Source organism: Mycteria americana, chromosome 14 (genome assembly GCF_035582795.1).
Source record: "Mycteria americana isolate JAX WOST 10 ecotype Jacksonville Zoo and Gardens chromosome 14, USCA_MyAme_1.0, whole genome shotgun sequence".
NCBI classification, from domain to species: Eukaryota; Metazoa; Chordata; class Aves; order Ciconiiformes; family Ciconiidae; genus Mycteria; species Mycteria americana.
This window is the reverse complement of record NC_134378.1, coordinates 2,171,190-2,198,348: the sequence shown is the minus strand read 5'-3', so window position 1 is coordinate 2,198,348 and position 27,159 is coordinate 2,171,190. Positions and strand designations below refer to the sequence as shown.

Sequence of the window (27,159 nt, the reverse complement as noted above, 5' to 3'; positions counted from 1 at the left end):
GCAAAATGTCTTTTATTAAAAAAACCCGAAAAAATCACTGGCACTAGGAGCTGCTTCCAAATGCAAACAGAACAAAGGCACCCCCCTTTCCCACAGCAAAACATGTACATTTCTGGGAAGGGCACAAGACGGGAACTCCGTGATGCTGCAGCTGTTCCTCTACAGGAAAAGAAGGTGCAGAGACCGATCCAGCCTCCGGGTCTCTGCCTCCAGAACAGCAGCTTTGGGCTCCCTGAGCACAGCTGCTAAGGAGCGAGACAGCTCTTGGTGAAGGTCTGACAGCTCCTGGCTGGTCTTTGCACAGCACTCTATATAGTCCTGCTTGTCTTTCCGTTCTCGTGCCAGCTGCGTCTGCAGAAGGGACACCTGAAAGAGGCAAAAGGCCGAGCTCAGACAAGCCCACGCTCTTAGGACCATCCGTAGCTCCACGGTACCGGCTGTCAGGGAAGACGCACCCTCTAACTCCAGCCCTGACCAACTCTTTGTCCTTGTGCAATGGGAAGTAACAGGTTCCCACAGTCGCCCTGACCTGAACTCGCATCAGCAACAAGTTGAGTTGCTTGCTGGCATACCACTCACACCTACAGCACCGAGACACGGCAGGTATCTTAAAGAGAGAGGTTCCTACAGGATTTGGTAGCCCAACTCTTTTTTTCCAGAGAGAGAGTTGGGCTACTGACACCTCAGTTGCACCTCCTGCTTTTTCCTCAGCAGGAGGACTACTGCTTACGCAAGGTACTGAAGAGCTGCTCTGTTATGATCTGGGTTAAAAACTTGACAGCCAGCACCTGAAAAGGGAGCAAACTCTCCTTTTTCCTAACTGTAGAGCATTTCACAACTGAGCAGAGCATACTTTGCTGAACAACACCCGGGGGGGAAAATGAGCCTTAAAGGACTGCTGAGGCCTCGAAACTCCTCCAACTCTATTCTTTCCTGGCAACACGGAGTTGGGCCTGCTGGGCTTTTTGGTGGGAGAGACCCAGCTGCTCTCACCTCCTGTTAGGTTTGCAGTGCAGCGCAGCCACAGCAGCTCTGGCAGGTTGCCCTCCGCCTGCTCTGGAGCAGAGGAGACGCACCCGGAAAGGAAGACGTCAAAGGCACTTCACAACAAACACTATGCATAGGCTAGGGACCAGCACCGCTGAAGAGAGGGACAGAGCTGACCTCCTCTCTGAAATAGTAAGGGCACCTTTGTGAAACTGGGCTTGGAAGCCTGAAAAACCCTCCCATGCTCTGGTAGGTAACCCAGAGGTACGAGTGGGAGAAGCGGCCATCTGGGAGCATCTGCCAGGAAGTGGGAGATGGAGTTCCAGGTCCGCTGTTGCCCAGACCCGGAGGAGTGCCCTGACTAGCCAGCCGAGGACTATTCTTTGAGCAGAGCACCTCTGTTTTCCTGCTGAACTGCGGAAGCAGGTCCACAGTGCAGGCAGACACAACAGTCACAAGGGCAAGGGGGTTCAGTGAGTTATCTGTAGCAACGGACCTTCAGGCACGGAGGCTTCCTGGTGAAAACACCCTTAGGATTCACCTTGATGGCTTCAGCAGAATTCTTGCCTCACTTGCCAGAGCTAAGCTTCATGTACGTGACTGACATAAATATTGTCTGCATTTTGCCCTGAACGCCTGTGAAGATTCGCCTCCTCAGGGAGGCCAGGGTGTACCAGACCCATACACGTAGACGGAAGAGAAGTCTGGCGACCGCTGCTACTGCCAATACCACTCTCAAAGGACGCAACAGGGTTGAGCAGCTGGAATGTACATTCTTACTCTGATAAAGCAAATGGCCATACAGTGCTTAGGTCTCTGACTCGGTCTGATGCTGGGATCACGATTAGCACAGCATAGCAATACGAGACTAACGCTTGCCTGAAGGCTATAAGCTCTGGCACTGCCTCCCGTCCCTGGCGCTCCGATACGACGCAAGCTCCGCTGCTAACAGAGTCAAGGGAAAATGGAAACAGGCAACACGATGAGTAAGACTCAAGGGGAGCATCCTTAGAATAGTCTCTACTTTCAGGCAAGTTTTCTGAATTTCCTCCAATCCCTCTCCCACCCTGCCTGACCTTTAGGCAACTCAGAGACTAGACCTAGGTGAATGATGTTGTTAGGCCGTGGCCAGCAGGCCTGTCCGACGCTGCCCGGTGTACTCGCTTCCCGACAGCCAAACCAAACTCGGGCTGCAGCATCGTGCAAAGTTGTGCCCATCAGTACAGCTACGGCGGCTTTTGATGAGAGCTTTCCTACTCCTCACCTGGTTCTGCAACTCAGCTAATCAACTGCAGCGAGTGTGAGGCTCCTCCTGTGAAGAAAACGCAAGGATTTCTTTTTAGTCTCCAAGTCTGGTCAGGGCCATGGTCTATCTGTGACTTCCATTAGGTTTCTACTGAGGGGCTGCTGCCCCTGGGATTTGCCATCGTTCCTCCGTATGGCCAGAGCCTCCTCCCACCAAGTAGGATTCTGTTCTCACCTGGCTAGAAGCAGGCATCTTGTGCTGGTCGGACTCAGAGAGAGAAACTCCACGTGCATCTGGCAGCGACCGACCACGACACTGTCTCTTCAGTCTCCTCCGTTCACGTTCCACCTGCACGTTGGACAGGAGAAAGGGTCACAGAAACCGGCCAGCAAACAAGGAGCAAAAGGACCGCTGGACATCATGGCAAGGAGGTGTCTGCTCAGAGACCGTTAATGGCCCCAGAGAACGTTGGGGGCAAAAAGCACGCCACGTAGGCTGTGGAAGGGAAAGAGCAAGAGGAAAGAGTTCCTGACACAAGAGAGTCAAATGTGTGTGTCTGGGGACACTGGGGCAAGAAGGGTGGTACCGGAGTGAATGTGCATTTGTGAAGGCAATGGGGTGCCAGAAGAGAGAGAAAATACAAACGTGTGTGTCCACGGGGGAAAGTGGGAGAGGGAAGGAAACAAGCAGAGGACTCCAGAGTGCTGTCTGTGTTGCATTCCAGAGGACCGCGAGGCTGTGCAGAGGCAGCGAACGCCTGTTTTACCTGCTCAAGAGTCCTCCTGAGCTCAGCATTGAGTTGCTTCAACTCAGCCTTCTCCAGTTCCAGCCTTGCAACTGCTCGCTGCAGAGATTCCAGCCGCTGCGACAGGAGTCTCTTCTCCGAGAGCCACGATAGCTGCTCCCCTTCTGCAATAGCCTGCTGGGTATTCAGAGAGGAGATGATGTGAGCTGGTGCCACACAAAGGTTAGGAGGGCCAGAATCAACACGTGGGGGAGAGTGACCGGACTCAGGAATGGACAGTGCCAAGGCCCTTCTTCTCCTCCTGGTCCACAGGCCCAAACCACACCCTCTTTTCCTAGGGGCCCTCCTCCAGATCACCTTGGAGAGACGGACTTGTTTGTTCTGGACATGCTTCCTGCTAGTTTGGTTCAGTGTCCCCCATTCTGGTTTTGAGAGAGACTGGAAACATTCCTTTCCTATTCAGCCACTGAATGGTTTTACAAAGGTCTGTAGCATTTCCAGCTCCCTCTCGCTCAGCCATTTCTTGCCCATCAGGAAGACTTCCACATGGACGTGTTCCTCTTAGGGAAGCTTCTTCACATCTTTGGTCATCCTCTTTGACCTTCACTGTATATTCTCCTATCTATAGTGCTACTCCCTGTCCCTGGACAACCAAACAATATGCAACATGTGGGTGAAGCATGTAGTTCTGCAGTGATAAGACGCTACGGTTTCGTTCTCTGTTCGTTCTCTACTGTTACATCATGGTTACAGAGCTGCTCTTTGACAAAAATCACATTATCACCCAAGCCCTGTGCACTGCTCTGAACCGCGTCCAGAGCCACCTCCCCTCTCGTGGGTTTCTTGACGAACTGCTCCTTGAAGCAAGCTCGGACAGCATCTGTACATGTGGTCTTGCTATCAGCACTATACCCATCTCTACGGATGCACCTGCATTACCTGATCTAATGCTGTCGCATACCTGATCTATATGGATGCAACTGAAATCTCCCCTTGTTTTCATGTGGCCTGCCCTTGTCACTTCTCTGCTTCCCATCAACAGATCACAATACCTGTCACCATCCCCATCAGGCTGGTAGTAATATTTCTCAAGTAATGTGTAAATGTATAATGCATAAACACAGTCTTCTATTAGCAGCATTTTTTATATGCCTGTAGACTAACGGAATGCTGGAAGTGCTGGCAGAGCCCCAGGCAAGTCTGCAGCACAGGCTGTCGCAGCTGTTCCACTAGCAGTACCTGAGTCAGGTCGCCTTGGAGAAACCCACACAAATTTGCCTTCGTGCTTTTTGGACTGCGGCACAAGTACATCCTGAATGTGCAACAAAGCCTTTAACCCGATCAGGCAACGGTGCGAATTCCGTTCTTTTTAGTACACCGGAAAAGCTGTACCTCCGAAATCTACATCTCTGAAAGCATCCTCGAAGCACCATCAGCGTGGCTGCTGTTCAGCCATCGTTACAAAATTCAACTAAGTTTAGTACTTTAGTCTGGTCGCCTGCGCCCTTTTTCCTTTCCATGCCAACGCCTAACCGCGACACGTTGGCTAAGCTTGCCTAGATAGGAGAGAAGCCATGACCCACCCCCAAATGTTGGACGTGATGTAATTTTAACGGCAAGCTCTCTATTCTTTCAGTAGTTCTGGGCTTGACAGAAAACATTCTAGCAGGTGAATGGTCTCCGGCCAGAGCTACACAGACAGGCAAGCCTGCTGGCCGCAGTCACCGTTTCTTTGGCCAAGAAGCAGGTCATGTATTTATGGGAATGTATATTCCCATATCTTTATGGGAAGCATCTTTAGGAGCCTTTATAGACATGTGAGTTGACTGATGATGGATCACAGTGCTTACCGGAAGATGAAACCGGTCCTTGTCCCTCTCTGGAACCATACCCTGCAGGACGGCTATTTCTTCCCTCAGAGTCCCATTGGCCGTTTCGCTCTTGGTAAGGGCAAGAGTCAGTGCTTGTGCCTTCGCTTTCCATTTGATTTCTCTGCTTTCGGTCTGCTTCAAAATAGCAATCACACGCTCCAATTCGTCCGCCTTTGCTTTCCTCTCATCTTCCAGCTGTTGGGTTAGCTCCTTCTGCCTTTTCAAGAGACGGTCCCTCTCCTGGAGAACTTTCCTCTTCTCTGCTTCCTCTTCCTCCCATTTTTGGAGCCTCTGGAGTTGTTTCTTTAGGGTCTCTTCATCTTTCCATCGCAAAGCTGATGTTAATTGTTTCAGGAGTCCACTCTGCCTCCTCAGCTCCTGTTCTCTCCCTGCCAGAGTCTTCTCTAAATACCTGACTCTGTCTCTCTGGTGCTCGATCTCTTCATCCTTCTTTGTCAGAGTCTGCCGAACATGCTGGAGATCTTCCCGAAGACCTCTGATTTCCTCTTCTAGCTCTTTTTGCTCACCTTGAGCCTTGGTCTCTCCTTCCCTCTCATGCAAGGCTTCTTCCAGGAGCTCCTCTTGCTCCCGTATCTCTTCTTGCTGGGATCTGATCTCCCAGTCTCTCTTTTCAAGGGCTGTTGTCATTTTGCTGACAGCGATCCTTTGTTTTTCTTGCTGCTTCTCCAGCTCCTGGATGTGTTCTTGCTGGGGTTCCGTCTCCTGTTTTTTCTCTGTTATGTCCTTAATAACCCGATTGAGGGGAGGTTTATGCATTTCTTGCTGCTTTTCCAACATTCTCATCTGTTCCTGGTACAACTTCATTTCTCCCTCCCTCTCTGACAGGATGGCAGTCATATGAGTGAGGTTCTCCTGCAAAGCTTTTACCTCTGCTGCCTCCTTCTGTAGCATCTGCACTTTCTCCCACTGCGTTTCCACTTCCTCGCTTTTAATTTTTAAGATAGACAATGTAGCTTGCAGTTCTTGTTCAAGGGAGTGATTCATATCTGTTGCTGTGTTTGCTCGCGTTTCAGAGGCTGTGACAGATTCCTGAAGAACTTTTATCTCCCAGACCAGTTTTTCATTAAGTGCTTGCAGTCTGTCCAGTTCATGCTGCAAAACAGGGAGGAAAAGATTCAGTAATTCCATCTAGGTATGCTTGCTTTTCGTACTAGATTGGAACTCCTGCTCCAGTGGCAGTCAAGGGCTGAGGTTCGAGCTTTTTCAAGTCCAGACTAAGCATGATTTAGGCAGTGGCATGATGATGTTCTCTCTAGTAGGGAGGAAGGGAAGAGAGAACAACCCCAACATTTGATCATCCCCCCCCGCCTTTTTTTTTTTTTTTTTTTTTGAGAACAACGTCAACATTTCCTTTACCTTTTTTTTTTCTTTTTTGGACTCACGGTCAGATCACAGCCTGTCATTCTGTGTTTCAAATCAGGACTAGTTTTCCCCTTGCAGACATACATATTTAGCTGGATCAGCACTTTTGTTTCTCAAATGTCTCTCTTCTTTCCCCACTGTCTGCTCGCAGATGATGGGCAATGGTGAACAGCTTTCTATTCTTAGCAAACTTTTTCTTCTCACCCCTTTTTCCAGACCCAGGTATTTAGAAATCTAACTATGGATTTGGACACAAATAATCGCCAAAACCATGCAATGTAAATAGAGACAAGGTTGACAATTACTTTGACTGAAGCTTCACGGGCAGAAATCTTCAGAATTGAGGAAAATAAGCACCCTGAATCATAACGCAGTTTTATGTGGCTATGGCGTCTTTTCCGACTTATTTGGAAGAACGCAATTGGAAAAGTGAAACCAAAAAACAGGTTGCTCCTTAGAATTATTAACAGAAGGCCAAAAAATAGGTAAGAAATGGCCCTTCACGGCATCTGCCAGCCTCACCAGGACATCCCTTCTTTGCTTCTCGGTGCTCTCGAGTTTCCTTTCCAAAGACGCCACCTCCTGATGCAGAGTCATAGCCTCCTCCTTTAGAGACTCTTTGGAGGCTGCTAGCTGAGACAGCAACTCTTCCACCTCAAGGAAAACATAACAAAGCAGTCAAAGACTACAGCTTGTCACTGTCAGCCATACCATATACTGTCAGGAAAGGGAAAGAACCACTTTAAATTTCACCCCCTCATGAGAGTAGCAGGTTCACAATGGATACAGCTGACTTGTTTAAAAATCTAAGTGGGTCACCACGTTCATCTGAAAAACCACCTTAAAAAACAAGGCTAGCAGTAACAGGCCAGCAGAAGCCCCTTCTGGTGATTGCTGGCAAACAAGCAAAAGGACTAGCCCATCTGGCCAGGGCAGCAGCTGAGATTCAGCTGACCAGTAAGTCTCCTTCAGACCAGCTGAGCTGGAGGCCACAGTATGACGGCAGGCAGAGGGATTAGCCCATCAGCCTGCTGCTCTGCAATGGAAAGGCAAGAAGGGGAAGAGACCACCTGGTTGATGGCTGGAGTAGCTACTGCTGTTTCAGTCACCTGTTTCTGCAGAGCATCCCTCTGCTGAAGAAGGATATTCATTTCCTCTTTGATGGCTTTGATTTCTTCCTTGTGCCTCTTCTCCACTGCCTTCATCTTACTCTGAGTTTCCTGCAGCTCTGCTTGCAGCTTTTCTGTGATGTTCTGCAGACACAAATGGAGAGCAAGTCACTGGCACCTGCCATCAGGTCCAGCCTTTTTCTCCTTCTCTCTCAAAATCGCATTCATTCAGCCCCTTCTTGCTGCTTTTCTACCCAGCTCTGCTTCCATTGTGACCCTTCCTTCCCGTTGCTGATCTCTGGAGCTTAGCAGGCTCTGTGCTTTCCGTGCCTGCAGTAGTCCTTGCCTCCTCAGCCGCAGGACTTAGGGTTTATTGCCTTGTTCCTGCCCTTCGCTCTGTTACCTGGCACTCTCAGCCTCTCTCTCGGCTTCCCTCCAATTGCCAACTGCCTGTTCTCTCCACCTGCCCTACTAGTCAGATTCACCTGCCCATTCTCTTGCTGCTCTTTCACCTCCTGCCTGAGCTGCTGTAGCTGCTGCCAGGCTTCTCTTAGCTCTCCCTGAGTTTGCAGTAGCGTCTCTAATAAAGCAGCCTTCTCACTCTCCTTTTCTAGCAGGACCTGCACAGCAATAAAGAGAAGACGGCTTTAAGCTTCCCATACAGAATTAGCGTGACAAGACTCAAAGACTGATGGGCTCACACGTGCCCAAAGCACTGTGCTGCTGGTCTCCTAGGTCCTGATCTGCCCACTTGGAGGCACGGGTTCCTAAGTGCGACTGGCTTCAGGACGAACATGCTCCATCCCCGGTCCATCTGTGATTGACTCTCCAGCAAACTCTTAGTCATCTAACCCAAAAAGGTGTGGCATTTCTCAAGTGTCTCGCCTTGCTGGGGAGGGTACATGTCCCTCGTCTCCTGCTGTGTCCCGTTTGTCTTTCAGTAGCGACTCTTGCACCTAGTTAGCAGTAGAGAAAGTGCAAGGCTGCCAGAGGGCTGAAGCTAGCAGCTCCTTCAGAAAACTCATGTATTCTAAGTGGGGTTTGGTGAAAATTACTTCAGTGTTAAGGTATTCCGTAGACTTTGGGAAAGCACTGGCACGACAGGGACACACTGTCATCTCTGAGCGCTGCCCTGTCATTTCAATACCTGTAGACACAGCTGGGGGTACTGCTGTCCCTAGGCAGCCTGCATAAAGAGGACTTTGCGTAGGACACAAGGAGGACTCAGCGTGGGACAGGCTTGCTTGGGCACAGGAGATCTGGGCACAAACCAGCTTACCAGCAAGTGACTTAAAACACAGCCCAGAAGACACCTCTGCGTTACTGCTCAGAAATACTTCAGAGGAGTCTTTAACAAGATTTTTCTTTTGCCGACAATCCTGCTGCGCCCCTCCCTGTCCCCCCCCCAGACAAAAACCCCATCCTCATGGGGATTCAGTCCTGCAGACTCAGTTTGGTCTTTCATGGAGTTAAGGCTATAAATGCGTATCAGGAAACATCAAAAGAGGACCGTTAAGAGAACGGTGAAGATACTCTGAGGCAAGTCTTACGAAAACCAGAATACAACAGCAGCACAAAAATCGAAAACGAAAGGTGACATTTCTGCCTGGCTTCCTATGAGAGGTCTCATTCCTAGTCCCAAAGATAGCCCTGCACGCCTTTCACCTCACCACATTCAATGCAGAAAACAGGTAGGGCACGCTCCACACAGCCCAATATCCAGCTAACTCCCACAGCTCTAGCCTTGAAACAAACCACACAAATTCTCCTTTCACAGTCTTTACCTCTTGCTTGGCATTTTCGACTCTGCTTCGTTCCTCCTCTTGTTGAGCCTGCATGGTAGCAACTTTCTGCTTCATATCAAACAGCTGCTTCTCGTGCTCCCCTTCGGTCTCTGCCTTCTCCTTTTCCCATTGCTCCAGCATCCTCTGCAGCTCTGAATGGTGCCCTTCCCGCTCACTTGCCTGATGAGGGGGGGGAAGAGACTTCAAGATGACGTCCCAGCCAAGCTCCTCAAAGAAATGTGAAGCTTCATCCCTCCCACAACCCCCACCTCAAGAGTGCACAGCAGTGGCTTTGTGCTCTCCATAAATCATGTCCTGTCAAGGAACTTAAAAGGAGGGTCAGCAGGTGGAAGAAAAGGAGATGTTACCTTCCCCTCTCTGATGGCTGCCCGTTTCCTAGCACCTCCCTCCTCAGGATTTCTCTCCACTCTCAGAGTCTCTAGGTTCAAAGCTCACCTCCCTTTTCATCACTGAAAAGCTGCAGAGGGACTGCAGGGTGAGGAAGAGACCAGTACCCTCATGCCCTAGTCACGAGACAGGCCACCAACTCAAGTACCAGGAACAAGGGGCCTGTTCCATATGCTCCAAGGCCAAAGGTAATACCTCTGTCAACCCTGAAAGGGCGGAAAGGAAGGAACCAAGTTGCCGTGACTGCAGTTGCCGGCAATGTCCGGAGTCTACTTCGTGGTAGACGGGAGTCTGGTAAGATCCCAGCCCTTTGCTGCCATGCTTTGGGTGGCGACCACCCAACCCTCTGTTGACCTCGTCTCACGCCCACACTGAATCCGTGCCTGCATTTACCGTCCCAGCACAGTCCTGTGGGTCTTCACGTGCCTTCAAGTACGAGCCATCGGCTCTGCTGCCTGGCCTAGCAACGTGTGGCCTACGACAGACGATTGCTGCCGTTTCGCACGCTCAGGCTATTATTCTTCTAAAGCCAGCCCACAAAGCTTGCTTGAAGAATTCCGAAGCATAACGTTTCCTACCAGGTCTTGCAGGAGCTTGTTTATTTCCACTTCGTGCTCACTTTCCCGAAGCTTGAGGGTGGTGTTATACTGCTGTTCTGTCCGCGAGAGCTCTTGCGCCATGTCTTCCCGTTCCTGCTTCATGAGAGATCTCTCTGCTTCCAGCTCACATTGAAGGCACTTCACTTCCGCTGCAAACACGACAAATGGCAAGCTTCAGAGTCTACACAAACAGTGCTTCTGACTTACTGACCTTAAGCCATTTGAATTGCAGTGTAGGAGGGATCTGCCTCCAGCTCCTTCACTCCTCAGAAGCACTGCGGACAGAGAGCTGTTTTTATGCCACCTTCTCTAGGGAGGGGGACCACCGGAAACAAAGCACACGAGGCTCTCACCTTGTATCACCTCCTTGGCCTGCGTAACTGTGTGAAGTCGGATTTCAAGCTGACTCCTGGTGATCTCCAGCTGAGATAAGTGCTGCTGAGCCTCAAACAGGCTGGATTCCAGGGTCTCCTTCGCTGACCTGCAAGTTGGGAATACGGAGAGAAATTAGTTTCTTGCTCCTGACACCCACAGGGAGCTGTTCCGGTAAGGAGTCGTTCAAGATCCCTACACCTGAGTATGGAAAATGGGTCGCATGGAAACGTGTGTATACAGAAAATGTATTTCTGCCATTTAAAATAGCCACGCAGGCCCCTCCGAGGGAATGCCCCGGCTTTCCTTATGAGCTAGCCTAACACAGGAAGCCCAGCCAAATTCGATCTCAATAGCCACATCTTCAATCGCTGTTGTCTGATCTATGACGTGCAGGTAGCTGTGCCCACAAAGCCTGTGCCAGCAAGCAAAAGCCCAGCCTCTGCTCACAGCCCGATTCTCATCAGCACTTCCAAGTTGCTCTGCAGGGGGACAGAGTAAGAGTATTTCCCTGGCTGACCTGTGACTTTTTAATGCTGTTCTTAGTGCAGGTATAGGTAGGTCATTTTCCAGACTCCCTATGGTTCACAGGGACTAAAGAAAGACAGCAGATGATACAGCAAAATCTCATGCTTGTAGCAGCATTTGTAAGAAATCAGAACTAGATTTTATCTGAGCAAGCACTACCTGAAAGGAGAGACAGGTATCCTTCAGTTTAAACTGTTGGAAGTTCAAGAGAAAAACTTGCTGCCTTTATTTCAGCACTGCTAACTAAGTAGGCAGTAGCCCAAATGACTCGTCGCTCTTCAAAAGGGAAGTTGTGGTACCGCAGAGGCAAATTGTTGCATCCGTAGACTTCAACCAACTGCTGCTGCGTATGACACACAGGCTTCTGGAACCAGGAGCTGCAGTTACCTCCCTGACCTAGCACAGCGTCCGGTGTGCCAGGTTCCTACAATACACAGCAGTGCCTCACTAGTGCAGGGATGCAATCAGGATAACGTCCTCCAAGGTAAAGGGGCACCTGAGTGGTACAGCAATAAAACCCACAACAGAAGGACTTCCCTACTTCAATGGACAATGGAGGATGTATCTTCAAGACGGAGAACAAGCACATGTTTCTAATTATGCCAATCTCTGGCAGTCCAAAGTAAACATGTTAAAAAAAAAAAAAAAAAGAAAAAAAAAAGGAGCTGAACATTTAATAATTTAATAACAGCCCAACAGCTGACCCAACATAATTCAGCTGGATCACATCAGAGAAGCTGGAGCTCAGAAGAAGCAGCAGCTCTCAAGAAACACACCGAGTCAAACTGGTGTTCATCAGCCTTGCTAACACCATACTCTGGAGTGGTAAAGGGTAAAAGTCAAGAAGCACGACAAACAATCTCCAAAGTACCATTTGTAGAGCTCTGCAAGTTCAGGAGTCTTCTAAAAAACACCTAAGAGGAGGACAAACATCTCGATACTTTTCTTTATTTTCTTTTTTTTTTTCTTTCCTTTTTTTTTTTTTTTCCGGGAAAAGCAGAACTTGTGCAAAGCAGAACCAAAACCAGAGAGAAACTTCAGGTTTCAGTAAACATCTGCATGGTTTAATTATTACTCAGTTCAGAGGCAAGTTGGCTCGCTTTGGACTTCACACAGGAACGTGCAAGGGGGCATAAACATGAGCGCAAGGCTCAGGAGAGCTTTGCTAGCTTTAGCTGTCAGAAAAATAACATTCAAAGCATGGTATACTGGGGGGGGTTTTTTGCTCGAGATTCTTCCCTTTTCTGTCCATGGAAGGTGAAAACATCTGAAAAGCACACAGCATGCAACACATCCTCGTGTAACGATTACCACCTTTATAATTACAGACCTTAAATAATGTCCTGCCTAGGGTCTCTTCCCTGCCTTTACCTGGCCTCTGCCAGCTGCTCTGAAAGGCCTTGTCTGTCCCGCTCCGTGGCTGCCAGTCGCACCTCCAGGGCAGCCTTCTCATGCGCCAGCAGTTCCTTCTCTTCGGACGCCTTGGCCAGTGCGTGCCCTTGGCGAGAGGACTCCTGGCGCAACTGCTCCAGGCCACTGCTAGCCGACTCTTGCTGGCGGGAAACCTGAAAGCGGGACAAAATGCAGTTAGAGTCCTTTCTCTGGAGTTCTGTGCAGAGCCAGACAGTGCCACTTCTGAATCAGCTAGAGGAGAAAGAGCTCCTGTGCTGTGGGCTGAAAGTTTAAGAGCATCTGCTGTATACCACACTCATGCCCTGGGCTGCCCAAAGGCACTGGCACTGTTAACTTGAAAGGGACGTGTAAGGCTCTGCTGGGTTGCCTGGGACCAGACAGCTCCTTCACGACAAACACACATACCCCAGACTCCGTGTTTTCATGCAAAAACACTGCATTTGCCAGAACTGCCACCTTGCCAACTAGAATTCTATCAGAATCTAGTCCAGTGCTGGCAATTTTCAGGGAAGGGTGAGCAAAAGCAACTTTGCTCGCTGAAGAAAGTGAAAATACATGTGGTTTCTCCTTCTAGGAAAAAGAAAGATCAAGGTCTCACCTACTTCAGTGTGTAAAGCAGTTGGATGCAATGAGGGGATGCTTAGCCCTTGTGGTGAGCAGTGCCATTTAGTGATTGATGAAAGCCTGGCTGATGTGGCCAAAGAGACGGTAGACTCTGTTTGTACAGTACTTCATGTCAACAACACGGTTTACTTGTCTGACACAAAGAAGTTGCCTACTATACCTTGCCGGTATTCAAGCTTGAAGCTTCACCGTGATTTTTTAGGTTTTGTCTTCAGTGCAACACCTCTGCTGGCTACTTGCCAAACATACCACGTACTCCAAAACTAAGACTCTCCAACAGAGAACAGACCACCAGAAACAAACAATTCTCTCAGAGTTATCCCACAGCACCCAAGATTGCACATTATCTAACTGACAGTTAAATGATGACAAACTCCCCAGTCTCCTCCGGTGACACGATTCTCCCAAGCTCTTTTGCCAGGGTACCAAAATCAGTTCGTCCAGAGCGAAGAGTCTTGTGTGATCACCTATTTCTCACCTTCTTCCTCAAAGCCTAAAGAGGCTCTAACAATTCATAGAATCATCACATCATTTAGGTTGGAAAAGACCTTTAAGACCATCAAGTCCAACCATAAACCTAACACTGCCAAGCCCACCACTACACCATGTCCCTAAGCACCACATCTACACGGCTTTTAAATACCTCCAGGGACGGCGACTCAACCACTTCCCTGGGCAGCCTGTCAAGCAACGCTTGACAACCCTTCCGGTGAAGAAATTTTGCCCAATACCCAATCTAAGCCTCCCCTGGCGCAACTTGAGGCCGCTTCCTCTCGTCCTATCACTCGTTACTTGGGAAAAGAGACCACCGCCCGCCTCCCTACAACCTCCTTTCAGGGAGTTGTAGAGAGCGAGAAGCTCTCCCCTCAGCCTCCTTTTCTCCAGGCTAAACAACCCCAGGTCCCTCAGCCGCTCCTCATCAGCCTTGTGCTCCAGAGCCTTCACCAGCTTCCTTGCCCTTCTCTGGACTCGCTCCAGCCCCTCAATGTCTTTCTTGTAGTGAGGGACCCAAAACTGAACACAGTATTCGAGGTGCGGCCTCACCAGCGCCGAGTACAGGGGCACGATCACTGCCCTGCTCCTGCTGGCCACGCTATTTCTGGCACAAGCCAGGATGCTCCTGGCTGCCTTGGCTACCTGGGCACACTGCTGGCTGATATTCAGGTCCTTTTCCCCCAGGCAGCCTTCCAGCCACAAACTTGCCTGTATGTCTTAAAATACAACGTCAACAATTTCAAGATGTCATTCCCATTCTTAGCAATACAAGACAGCAGACGTTGACTTGCAGCTTCGTCCCACTCTCTAGGCTCAAACAAACGGAGTTTTGAAAGTTGCAGGCTTCACACCAAGAAGCATAAAGAGAAACATGCAGCCCTGCTTTTTGCCTCAGAAGAAGGATTCGGAGCTACACAGTTTGTTTCCTTTGCCACACGCGAGAGCAGCAGCCCCACTCAGATTCGTGGACAACACAATCATCTCTCTGCAGCTTATCCAAAGGCAAAAAAGAGGCCAACACAGGCAGGTGGATTCAAAGAACTGTAGAAGCAGAAGACAACTCGGAGAATTGCAGAACAGCTCTGCAAGCCATCCACACGCTTCCAAAAACGAGCAAACAAAGCCTTCTGACCTCCAGCACTACCAAGTGTCTCCTTGGCAAAAACACTGCAGAATCCCACAGGTCACAGCTTCCCTGAGCCAAGCAGCCAAAAGCCCACCCAGAAGCACCAGGTTTTTGGTCTCACCTGACTAAGTTTCTCTTGGGTTTCTTCCTTCTCCTCGGCCAGCAGCGTCAGCTCTACCCGCAGCCCCTCCTGCTGCTCCTCTGCTTTCTTCAGCAGCTGCTCCAGGTGGGCTTTCTCTGCGCAGAGCTCCTCGTTTGTTCTTTTATACCAGTTCAGCTCCTCCTGCTCAGAGATCTTTGCTCTCCCCATCTCGTCCACTTTACCTGACAGAACTTCATTCTCTTGCTCCAGCTACAATCACAGAAGCACAGAGGAAATAACATACAGTAAGATTTACTCTGTAGGAGGTTTGCCTTGGACAGAAAAAGGAACAACATTTCCATATTCACTCAGTCATACTGTCAGAAGGCAAGAAGTCTGAGAAGCAGCAGCAGCTGGAGACCAACACCTGGCAAGATCTTTGGCAACTCTGCTCACCTGCAGCACAAGGTTGTTCAGTTGCACTTTATCCAAGCCAAGAGCTTCATTGATACTGCTCATGCTCGCTGCTGCAACACGTAGATCCGCTATTTCAGCACTCAGCTTATTCTGAGCCCCTGTCAACTCTGCTACTGACTGCTCTGCCTGAAGAGACAAAAGAACAACGTGACAACAAAGGCAGGAAAATCCCTGACTCCAAGCAGCAACTCCACATCCCCTGTGTGTCTCTGACATACTCCCAGTTCAGCGCTCCCAATAAGCACGGGGGGACTGACTACCCCAAAGAGCCTGTGTGGTCTGATCGCCGTTTTCCAAGAAGGAGGAGGACGACAACGTTGTCCCTGTCTTCTACTGCCAGAAACAGCATCTGTGGTGGTCTTGCTATCACTACTCCCTCTCCCACAAGTGCTACCTAGCAATAAGGTGACCGTACCTTCTCCAGTGCCGTGGTAAGCTCCTGCTTCTCTTGCTTCAGCAGATCCCTCTGAAGCTGCGATTCCTCCAGTGTCTCTCTCGCCACTACCAACTCACTCTGTAATAATGAGTGTTTTCCTTCAAGTGCAGCTAAGTCCTGCAGTCTATGAGAAGGGGAAGGAAGGATAAACAAGTTTTTAATGTAAAAACATCCTCGTTTCCAAAGCCAAGACTACATACTACGTCCCAGGTACGGCAGTTTGAATGCTTTCCAGCAGCTTTCTGTTTACACCTAAAGAATGCTGGAATTTCCTGACTAGAGCTGCATCACTCACTACGTCATCGACGCAGCTGAAACGTGCGTCGTTGGGAAAGTAAAACGAGCTTCCAGAAACCACAGAAGGTTTCCAAAAAGCTCAGGTGCTCTCAACTTCACAGCTTCCTGCCTGTTAGTTTTCTCTCTCTCCTTTTTGATACATTGGATACAAGACTTTCCAAAGTTCTTCTTTGGGTCAGACAGACTTTTGAAGCCCAGATTAATATTCCCACAATTACTCTTGCCTTCAGCAGTGAAACGATGAAAGAGCCTGCAATCTCTCTGGGGAGGAGATGTGTATGAATTTCCAGGCCAATAATCAGAGGATCACAGGGATGAATCAGGCTGGCAGGGACCCCAGGAGGCCTCCAGCCCAATCTTCAGCTCAAAGCAGCTGGGCTCAGCTATGGGATCAGTCCAGGTTGCTCAAGGCTCCGTCCAGCTGGGGCTTCCAACCTTCCAGGGATGGACTCTACGCAACCTCTCTGAGCAAGCTGTTCAATTTTTGTTCTCCTTAAATCCAGGCTGAGCCTCTCTTGTTTCAGCTTAAGCCTGTCATCAACTACTCTGGGCAGGTTTGGAATGGCTTTTTTAAAGGGTCATAAAGAAAGTACAAGGAGGCAGCTACGCTGCATGTCAGTAGGCAGCCAGACCTGCCCACGCGCTCCCTGCGCCCTTCTATGCTACAAACGATGAGCGTGCAAAAGTCATTCTTTTACGGTGGGCCTCCTAGAGTCCAGCAACGCCCACCCCTGCCCAGAGAAAGCTTGAACACTCACAGGAGCTCCTGGTCACGACGCGCTCTCTCCATCGTCTGTTGCTGCTCCACCTTTTCCCCCTGGGCTGAATCTTCCTTCAGCTGCAGTTCAGTGTTACTCTGACGCAGGCGCGAGGCTTCTTGCTCCGTTACTTCCAGCTGGTGCTGTAGCTCTTCCCTGGTCTTCTCGAGCCTTGCACAGTCGCTGCAGAGACAAGGCTCAGTTAGAAGAATGAAGCGGCCTGCAGAGTCACGGAGCCCATTTTCATCATTCCAGGACGGAGTTGTGGGGAGCACGGTAAGGAAGAACTTGCTCTTCCCCTCACAAAGTGACTGAAGAGGGAAAGAGAAAGGCAGGCAGGCTTTTGCCTTCATTCCGTGAGAAGCAGCGGCTAGGAAAGGGCACCCAAAGAACAGAATTCAGAGAAGCAGCACGTCGAGAGGGAGGCACCTTGTATGCCAACATCGCGCTCAATCTCCAAGACAGCCTCAGGATTCACAGCAGAGCACGAAAAGCAGTGACAGGAGGATGCCAAAGTGCCCAACAGAGGCAGACACGCAGTAGGGCAGGCACGGTCTTTGCCCGTAACACCTCTGCACTGCCAGAACCGGAAGCAGATTGCCTCTAGGACGCAGGAGAAGGAGGAAACACGCACCTTCTGAGTGCTTCTACCAGAGACTGGAGGTGCTGCCGGTGGCTGCTGGACGTCTTGCATTCCTCCTCCAGTTGCTCAAGCCTTTGCTGCAGCTCGCTGCACTTCTCTTCTTGCTGTCTGTGCTGGTGCTGCAGGAAATCAATAGAGTCCTGCCTGGCAGAAAGCTCTTCTTTTAGGGCCTGCAAGGAATGGGCAGGGAAAGAGCACAAACAAGCAATAAGGAGCAGGGAAGACGGCTCCAGATAGCTGGGAGAAGCAGCAAGCAGAGACACAGCTCATCTGAAGGCAAAAGCTGTGATGAGGGGGTGGAGATCAAGGAGAGAAAAGCAGTAGAACACAGAGCCGGTGAGACTGGCAAGGCAATACGGTACCAAGAGTGGGAAGGCTAGAAAGAAACGGGCTAAACTGGCTCAGTAAATGGAAAAGTTTCAAGCTAAGGGAGGCATCAGCAGCTGAGCCTGTGGCCAGTGGTGAAGGCAAGCAGCAATTCTCACCTGTGTTGCTCCTCGCCTCCTTGCCAGCGCTTCCTGAACCAATACAAAGGCGTGCTCTGCGTCAACGGAGCTCAGGCAAGAGAGGATGTTGCTAGACTCTGCATGCTGGGAACTGTCAGTGCAGAGAATGCTGACCGTGCTCTCACTGTCATCTAACACCACCTGAAAGCCCACATCAAGCTGTTACTCCTTGCTCACGCTGCTTGGTTTTCTTTACCTATTTCTCCTTTTTCCCCCCACTGCACCCTAGCGTCATTAAAAACTCAAGTCTCTCATTTCTTCCGTCGGCAAAGAAGTTTTGTCCCTGTGGCCACAAGTACTCCAGGGATTTCTGAATACAGCTACTAGAAACAAGGCAAAACAAGCGTGCAGTGCCTGGAGGCTGCCTGAACGCTCAGTGTCTTGAAGCTCTCAGGAATTATTTTGGTCTCCTTCAGCTTCTCAGAGCCACGTACACGAGCCCCAGACCAACACTGGAAACAGCAACGAAAGGAAACATTAACACTGCCCAGGGAAGAAGGAAGCTGAGGAATACTGGAAAACGGCAATCAAAAACCCAATGTTTGTAATGACTCCGAGCAGCAGCACCAGAGGGTAAAAATGACTACCTTATGTAGGGAAAGAACTGACTTTGTGAGAGGCTGTGTAAAAGATCTGATGATTAACCCCCCCGCCCCCTCCATAGAGTGAAGTTTAGGACTAAGTTCAAGTTACCCCAAAACACTTGGGCCAGTGGTGATTCTGGGGAAATAATAACGGTCACTGAAGGTAGAGTGAAGGAGCAGAGTTGGCAAGTGCATCGATTGAGTCAGTGACCTTTCATAAAAATCTGAAGAACAACAGAGTCATTGCTCAAGGAGGGTGGGGGAAGCCTCCAAGCAACACTGCAATACAGATGTCAAGGGGCCAACTCAGAAAGCACAGTCCAGGAGAGACCTTAGCGAGACGGTGAAGGCAAAGGTGCTGAAACTTCTAGCGACTCAGCTGCAGTGTCACAGGACAGCCAACTCGGAAGTCATAACAGGTTTTATGTCAGAAAAGCGGTATAAAAATGAAACAGCCAGTAGCAGCTAACGTGGACAGTACACAACATGCCTATCTATTCCCCGGGCTGGTCTGTTGCCTTCCTCAAGTACAGTTCAATCCAACTTACAGGGATGTGGTCCCAACCCTGTACTCACCTCCGTTATATCTTTTATCAGCTTTTGGAGGGAAAGATTCTCTTCTTTGGTGCTTTTAGCCAAGGAAGCTTCATATTCTTTCTCTAACCGACTCGCTTCCTGAGAACAGAATAAGGAAAGGCTGGGCAGGGAAGAGCTGCTCCCCTCTGTAGCAGTCCCACCCTCAGTGGCACTGTCATGCCGGTAAGCCTCAGCCCTAGTGATTCCAGTAGATTCCTTCCCCTATCTATTCCATCTCTTCTTTGCTAAAACTAAGAAGAGAAAGACCAACAGCTAGTTTTTATAGACTGCTATGAAGCTGTCAAGTCCAAGGAACTTTGACCCCTAGAGACTTAAAGTCACAGGCAGAACAGCATTGGTGCAACCCCCCTGAGGAAGACACCCGAGTTGTCTGCAGCTCCCCTGCCACTGCCTGCACCTGCACTGACTCCACACGTGCCGAACACACAAGGAATATTTTGGCAACGTGCCTGATGTTCCCATACAGGTAGCATCTTGACCGCTCCTTCTCTTGAGGAAGCCACACCTCTTTGTGCTAAGGCTGGGGAGCAAACACTGGGCTATCGCCCAGCTCTAAAGGTAAAACATACTAGAATCTCCACAGTGTCGTTAAGCGTTTTCACGGTCTCCTCCTTCTCCTCGTTCTGCCTCTGAGACTGTACGAGCAAGGCTGAGAGCTCCATCACCCTGAGAAGAGAAGGTCCACGTGCCATTCCAAAAGCGCTGCACACCATCACCTGTTAAAGAGCTGAGCAGCTCCCAGAAGCACAGCAGAGAAAGTTCAACCCAGAAAATACAGCAAAGGCAGCGTCCACCTCTACAGGTTAACGTGCTTGACGCTGCAAAATGGCACTTCTTGCCCCAAAGGCCTCCTGCACTCAGCCTTGCAAGGAATTGTCAGGACAGAGGTGCTACGTTGCTTATGATGGCCCCGGGCAAATTCCTCCCAACTCCTTTAGCACAGCCCTTTTGCTGGGTAGCAAAAGGGCTGTCCAAGAGACAGAGCTCTCTTTAGGCTGCTCTCAGTTTCTCACCAAGAATCAGTTAACAGCAAAAACATCGTAATATGCAACTTCTTTTCCAGCCTTGTCTTACTCAGAAGAGCTTCTGTCAGTCAGTCGTTTTTTCTGTCCTTTCTGTTGAAGGCAAGAGTTTGACTAGGGACAGAAACAAGGCTGTGCACAAGGGGTGTGTTTTAAACGTGAACACAGCCGCTCATCCAGGAACCCCAGAAGCAGCCACAAAAGCCATAACGTTGGTACTAGCAAAGTTTAAAACACCTTTACCTGTCCTGAAGCTCCTTCTTCTCCAGGTCCCCCTTGGCTTGCAAGCACATCGCTTCCCGAGCCTTCTGGTTTGTTTCCTGTTCCGCCTGCTGCTGTGCCAGATCCTTCAGGACAGGTCTACCCAGAGCGACGGACTCCCAGAGCTGTACACGGGAGTGCAGGCGGGAGCAGTTTACAAGTACAGATCCAGAAAGCCTCATTTGCTCTGCCTTCAGCTCTGACAAATCTCTGAAGAAGAATACAGAAAGAGCTCATGTTCACACCACCACCTCCATCAGCTGACTCGCTTCTGAAGCCCGTAATTGCGCAACAGTAAAAGCTGGCAGGAAAGACGACAGCTCCCCTGGGGACGAGTCATTCACCTGACACTCTGGGATCAGGACACACCTTGACAGTTGAGCAAGGAGTCTACTGGACCGCTGAGGAATGAGTCTGTTCTCTCCTCAGAGATAAGGAGGCACAGCCTTATGGCACAGCCAGAAGGCTTCAAGGACCTCTAATTACTCTTATGAATTGTTGCTCCTGCTCTATCCTATTAGCGGACTCTAATTATCAGTAACAGATGCCAGGAATTTTACCCAGGTCCCCAGCTTTTACACCTAGGGGATCGGCCTTAAGCGACCTCTTATTATCAGCACTTGGACTGCTAAGAGGCTCGTGACAATATCCACATAAGAAACGTTTCAGGAAGGTGGTGTGAGAATAAGCCTGGAATGCTGTAACAAAAAAGCACAAATAATACAAGAATTAAATAGTAGGCCAGGCATACTCTCACATCAAGGAAAGCTTCTAATCAAATCAGATAAATGGCTGACAGCCACCCAGAGTCTGAAATTGCATGCTGGCACCAGAAGAATGTACTATTAAGGCTACACTATTGTTGTTTGTGTAGAAGGCAACTGTGAGAAAGAAACCTCGGGGAGTCCAGGAGCAAGACAACAATCATAAAAAGAGGCATCGAACTAAGCAAAATACATTGGATAAATGCAGTACCAGGGTGGAGAAGCTATTCTTTCTCTCAGCAATGTTGGTACAGGAATAAGCGGATACCAACTGACCAGAATAAACGAGCGGATACAAACCGACCGCAATAAACGTAAGCTGGAAATGAGAAGGAAAAAGTATATATATATATATATATATATTCATGAATGATCTTTCCACCAGGCGCAGTGGGAAAAGAAACTCAGGGAGATTTAAGGCAGATTTTCATCATTCTATGAAATGGACTGCTCTACATGCTGCAGGCACAGCTTTGGTGAGTCTCTTCCAAGGTGTCCACGTATGCCTGTGTCTGTGTCAATACGCCCAAACATCACCACAGTCAAGTTATCTCTTCGGGGCCTCGGCATTGCTTATAGCCGAGCCCCTCAGTTTTATCTGAAAACCAGCATCACACAACAGGATTCTGAAAATAGCCTAAAGCATGCTTAACGGCATTGCTGCAGACTCCCAAAGGAGAAATCGTATCTTTAGCTGCAACTAACGTAACATCGAGGCTCCAAAAGCAGGTGTGACGGGAAGCTGCGTTTTCTCTGCAAGAGATCCAGCCTTCACTTCTACTCACCGGTCAGTGGCAGTCTTCATTTCCAGGAAATGACGGCGGAAGGTTACCACCTGGCGCCATAGGCTGAGTAGACTGTTATGGTCACCCCTTACGTAGTTGTCGTAAAGCTAAACGCGCAAAGACAAAAAGAAATGCCAATTCAGCCTTCACTGTCACCGTACAAGTCTTTCAGACAGCAGAGAGTACAACCACCATCACCAGCTCCCCTTTAATAACTATTGCAACAGGGGCATCAAGGACTGAAGAGCCACCACGGAAGCATCCTCAGTAGACCTGCCACCTGACTTCAAAGAAGGGAAGATCCACGCTTCTCCCCGCAGGAGTGGATATCAGCGCCTTGCAGAGGTGTCTAGCGGTCTTGGTGGAGGAAGACAAAACCAAGCCCCTCCAAGAGCAGTGTCAGATTTGCTCACAACAGGCTCCTGGTAAGGGAAAGGGAGGCCTGTCTTGTTCTTCTGTTGGCTACTCTGAATGTGAAAACACACAGACCTCTCTGGTCTCCACTGCCCTAGGCGGAGAGGTAAGAACTCTTAAAAAAAGACGAGCGTTCACGTGTGACTGCCCTGCAGTGCCCAGCAACGGCAAGCCTTTGCCCATAAGCCCGAGTACTATGGTCACAGCAGGCGGGCATCTTCCATCACCACAATTTGCTGGCACTCCTCCATCTCACACCCCTGTCTTCTGCTGGTCAACACCAATACACCCTCAATGTAGCCACAGCTTTCACACAGCAAGTTCTCTGTGACAGGAGTAAAATGCGTTCTCATTCCACTCTGGCATCACATCTGACGTTCCCGTAGCCTACCCTTACCTCACGTTCATTGCGCCATTCGCTCTCCTTCAATTCCAGCTCCTCCCGGGCCCTCATCCAATCCGCCGTCAGTTTTCCAACATCTTCTTTAAGGGCTGAATTAACCTCATTCGCTTTACCGAGCTGCTCCCGCAGGAGGCTGTTCACTTCTGCCAGATTCTCACACCTTGGAAAGGGAGAAACAGCAATGAGGTCACTGAACAACTGCTGTCCACAAGCAGCATCCCCGTGATTTTCCAGCTCCCTCAACACTGACTTTGCTGTCAAACGGAGAGGCAGTACAAGTGCTTTCTAGGATTAACTAAGATCTCTCTGTGATGGCAAACTCATTTGCTTCTCCTTGCTTTAAGCCTTCAATTTCCACCTACAGTTTCAGTTTCCCCTTCCTCTTCAACTTCGACGATGCCCACAGTTACCGTCTTGCCTCCCCTTCGTGCTGTCTGATCCCTGGATGCATCATCTTTCTCCAGCATTCTCCCGAGTCCCTCACCTCCTCAACCACAGAATCATTTAGGCGGGAAAGGGGCCTTTAGGCGGGAGGTCACCCGGAACAACCCCCCGCTCAAAACAGAGCCATTCAGCACACAACACTATTACTGCACCACGGAAAACAGCTTGCGGACCTTTCTCCTTTCAAAGCGGCTTGCCGAACCGCTTCCCCTGGGGACAGCAGGCAGCACTGACAGGTTTTCCCTCACTTCCATGAGCACCCAGGATACCAAGTATGAGGGAACGCTTCTTCCTTTTACCTTTGCTGCTCCTCTGCCAACCGAAGCAGTGCTTTCTCCAGGCTGTGGTCTTCTGCAGCTTCCCACCTGCCTGGAACGGGTCCCTTAAGAAGAAAGGAAATGCCTAGTCAAATCCTCGTGCTCCCTTCGCTACTGTGGCATCCATCGCTTTCCCCTCCATTTGCTGGGTAGCTCAGGAGCTCGTGCCTTCCTCCAGGCATAACAGTGTCGCGACTACGGAGAGGAAGGGAGGGGAAGGGCGTTGCTCAACGCGAGTAGCTCTCCTCAGTCTCCCACTGTTGCACTCTCACAGCTAGGTATCCCCAGCTCCTGACTGCGAGTGCTCGCTTCGACTTGAAGCCTGGGAACGCTCTCCCACCCTCCGACCCTTCGTTTCCGAGGTTTACTTCAGCCGCGAAGCAGAAAGAAAAGCACAGAGCCAGCTCTGTATGTTGAACGCCAGCATTCTTGCCCTCCAAATCGCTGTTGTTTCTACCGATTCTTTTTCCGAGACAGCCGTATAACGTAAGGGGCAGTCTAGCCCTCTCCTGAGACCTAGGACAAATGTTACGCCAGCAATAAAGCACTCTGTCACAACCCTAAAATCCTTCCTGACAGGGGTTTCTGGACTGGCATTTCTGGGACTACTGGCTGCTCTGAGAATGGCAACCGGACAAAACACTGACGGGCAAACTTACAGCGCTTCGTTAAACCCTCAGGCAGCAAACTCTGTCGTTTCCTCTGTCATTGCTTTGGGGGGCTTTTTTTGCTCTGCGCTAACGAACGCTACGTCCACAATCTTTAGTTAGCAGCCTGCACACTCACCCCTCCTGCTTCCAGTTGCTGCCGCAGCTCTCGGCACCAGGTCCGGTACTGCAGGACCTAGGTGGATACGCAGAAGGAAGATGAGCGAATGCAGCTTGTAAGAGGCTCGGCTCCTCCTGCATTAGCTTGTCTCTAAGTCCAAGCACAGCACGTTTCACAGTGCTGCCGACGATACAGTCAACAAGACGTCGTTACAATAAGAGGGAAGCTTCACTTTCTCTAACATTAAAGGAAGCGAGACAGGGTTTCTTTCACACGTAGTGCTGCCTGCTCATCCTGAGGCAGCCTCGGCAAGCAGAAGGATGGGACAGACCGAGAGAGCCATGCCTGGCCCATGGCCACCACGTGCCCCAAATCAGTATGGCCAACGGGCTCAAAGTCCAGCGGGTCCCTGAAGTCAGAGAAACGAGCCTTCAGAATTGCTTTGCAGCATTTAGCACGTCAAGTCGGTTCTGACCGCAGGCCTGCCCAGCCCCTGCACACTGCGGGTTTCTGTGCCGCTGCAGAAGACAAGCACGGCAAGAAAAGCAGGACGACCTTACCGACAGCAGCGGTGCCGCGACCACCGTCGGGCACGGGGCCGGGCAGGGCACGGCCTGCCCCGACCCTCCGCCCAGGCCTGGCACCCTCCCCGCTGCCAGCGCTCCGGCGCCCCGGGCCAACCCGGCCAGAGCTGCCTGCCTCTGCCCGGGGCCGCCCGAATCCCCCCGCCGGCTCGACTCCTGCCTCTGGGACAGCCCCCCGCTCCCGTGGCCAAACAAAGGCGTCCGCAAGCCCGGCATCTCGGTTTAAGCACGGAAAAGAGCGACCGAGAGAGGGGCGCGGGAGGGGGACGGCGGCAGGGCTCGGCGCCTAGCACACCTCGCGGGGCGGGGCGGGCCGGGCCGTGCCGGGCCGGGCGGAGCAGGGCGGCTCCCGGGGCCTCCCCCGAGCTCTGGGCTCGGCGCCGTCCCGCCCGCGGCAGCGCCGGGGAGGGCCCCTCGTTCGCCCCCCGAGATCTCCGCCGCCGAGTCCCCCCTCAGCGCGGTGCGGGCGGCCCGGGCGCCCCGCCACCGCGGCCCGTCCCCGGGCAGCTGCCCCCGGGCAGGCGCCCCCGCTCCTCACCTTCGCCTGTAGCTTCCGCACCAGCACCGCTTGCCGGTGCTGCGCCTCCTGCGAGCTCTGCAGCCGGCGCCGCAGGGAGGCCTGGCTCGCCGCCGCCATGCCCCCGCTCGCCAGCCGGGCCCGCCGCCCGCGGGGCTCCGCCGCCTGACAGGCCCCGCGGCGGGGGCTGCTCGGCGGCCTGCCCCGGCGGACCGCGCTCAGGCGGCCCCGGGCCGCGGCCTGGCGCCTGCCGGGGCGGGCGGAGCGGCTCCCCCTGCCCGCCGGGCGCGACCGGGAGCCGGGCCGCGGGGCGGGAGAGCCGGGCTCGCTCGGGGCCGCTCTGTGGCAGCGGGTCCCTTCTCGCTCCTCGCTGACGGTGCCGCGCCGGGCTGCGGTGCTGCCGCGGCGGAGAGGCCGCCCGGCAGCCGTTTGCTCCAGCGAGTTCTGCTCAGAGACCGTTAACGGCCCCGCAGAACGCTGGGGGCAAAAACCGCTCCCCGTGGAATCTGGGAGAGAAGGAGCGGGAGGAAACGGTCCCCGACACCAGAGCGTCGGGTGGGGGGGCACGGGGACACTGGGGCGAGAAGCGGGGGACCCCCGCGACAGTAGGAAAGGTCCATCGCCCGGGGAAGCCAACTGAACAACAGCCAGAGCTTTCCACTAAAAGCTCAGACTTCAGCCCTTGACTGCCACTGCAGCAGGAGTTCCCATCGAGTACGAAAAGCAAGCATACCTAGGTGGAATTACTGAATCTTTTTCTCCCCGTTTTGCAGCATGAACGGGACAGACTGCGAGCAGTTAGAGAAAAACCGCTAGGGGAGAGAGAACTTCAAATCTACAGGACAGCGTACTCCGCAAATTAAGCTTTATTTCCTGAGCGCATGAAGAAACACAACAAACAAACAGGGCTCAGTCCCCTTTGCCCAGACTAGGCTATTACATGAATTCACTGACTCACCACTCAGGTCATGAGGTTGCATAACTTACAACCTGTAACACTTAATTCGTGCACTTGTGAGGGGAAAAAACCCCCAAAACAATTAGTTCCCTGGTGAGAGTGTTCATCCTTCCTCCTCCATCACGGTGCGGGCGTCCCCTGTGTCACTCTGGGAAGCACAAAAGCCTCAGCAGTCCAGCTGCTGTTGGATCCGCTTCAAAGGCTTTTTGGGTAAGCGGATGTTTTATACCTTCCAGCTTGGAAGTCTGGTCTGTACCATTTCCAAAAGCCAGCAGATTCTGACAGTACTGCCAGACAAAGGTGATGGCTGCAGGAGACAGCCAGCTGCAGGTGCTGATGGCTGCATCATGGCCCTTTAGCTCTTTCTGGCCACCTGTGCTGCCTACCTGGTGCTCTCGCTTCAACCTCGTGGTGCTGCTCCCAGCATACATCAGGCCTTAGCATGAGCTGGGTTAGCCAAAACGTGAGCAGGAGCTGAGTGAACCGTCACATCCACCCCTTGGCGTAGACCTTGTTCTAGACCTTGGCTAGACCAAACATCTAGCAAAGCCTTTGCCTTGGTGAGTGGCGGTACTGTTACTCCTCTTGCCTCGCCAGGGGTGAGGGTAGGGGAAGGGTTTGAGCACTTTCACTGAAGTCCGGCTTCACAGTTCGTAATCAGGTAACAACTGGTCCTGCATGCTCTCAACAGGGCCAGGTAAGCGATAAACACAGATATCTCTACTGCTAACTAGGTGCAAGAGTCGCTACTGAAAGACAAACGGGACACAGCAGGAGACGAGGGACACGTACCCTCCCCAGCAAGGCGAGACACTTGAGAAATGCCACACCTTTTCGGGTTAGATGACTAAG

General features: G+C 51.2%; 1 protein-coding gene across 1 annotated transcript; it reads right to left on the bottom strand.

Annotated features, from left to right (window-relative positions):
• Positions 1-35: 35 nt before the first annotated feature.
• On the bottom strand, positions 36-26,738 carry LOC142417141 (uncharacterized). Its single transcript, XM_075517503.1, is given in 27 exon segments — positions 36-366; positions 2,252-2,299; positions 2,468-2,581; positions 3,000-3,155; positions 4,829-5,962; positions 6,755-6,886; positions 7,342-7,485; positions 7,827-7,961; positions 9,126-9,305; positions 10,112-10,281; positions 10,486-10,613; positions 12,404-12,597; positions 14,812-15,042; positions 15,229-15,375; positions 15,665-15,809; positions 16,741-16,923; positions 17,375-17,553; positions 17,869-18,030; positions 19,050-19,148; positions 19,640-19,736; positions 20,336-20,563; positions 21,903-22,009; positions 22,714-22,879; positions 23,463-23,545; positions 24,267-24,323; positions 25,371-25,589; positions 26,694-26,738. Coding segments are annotated over 27 exon segments (4,890 nt in total). The 3' UTR covers positions 36-159.
• Positions 26,739-27,159: the final 421 nt, after the last annotated feature.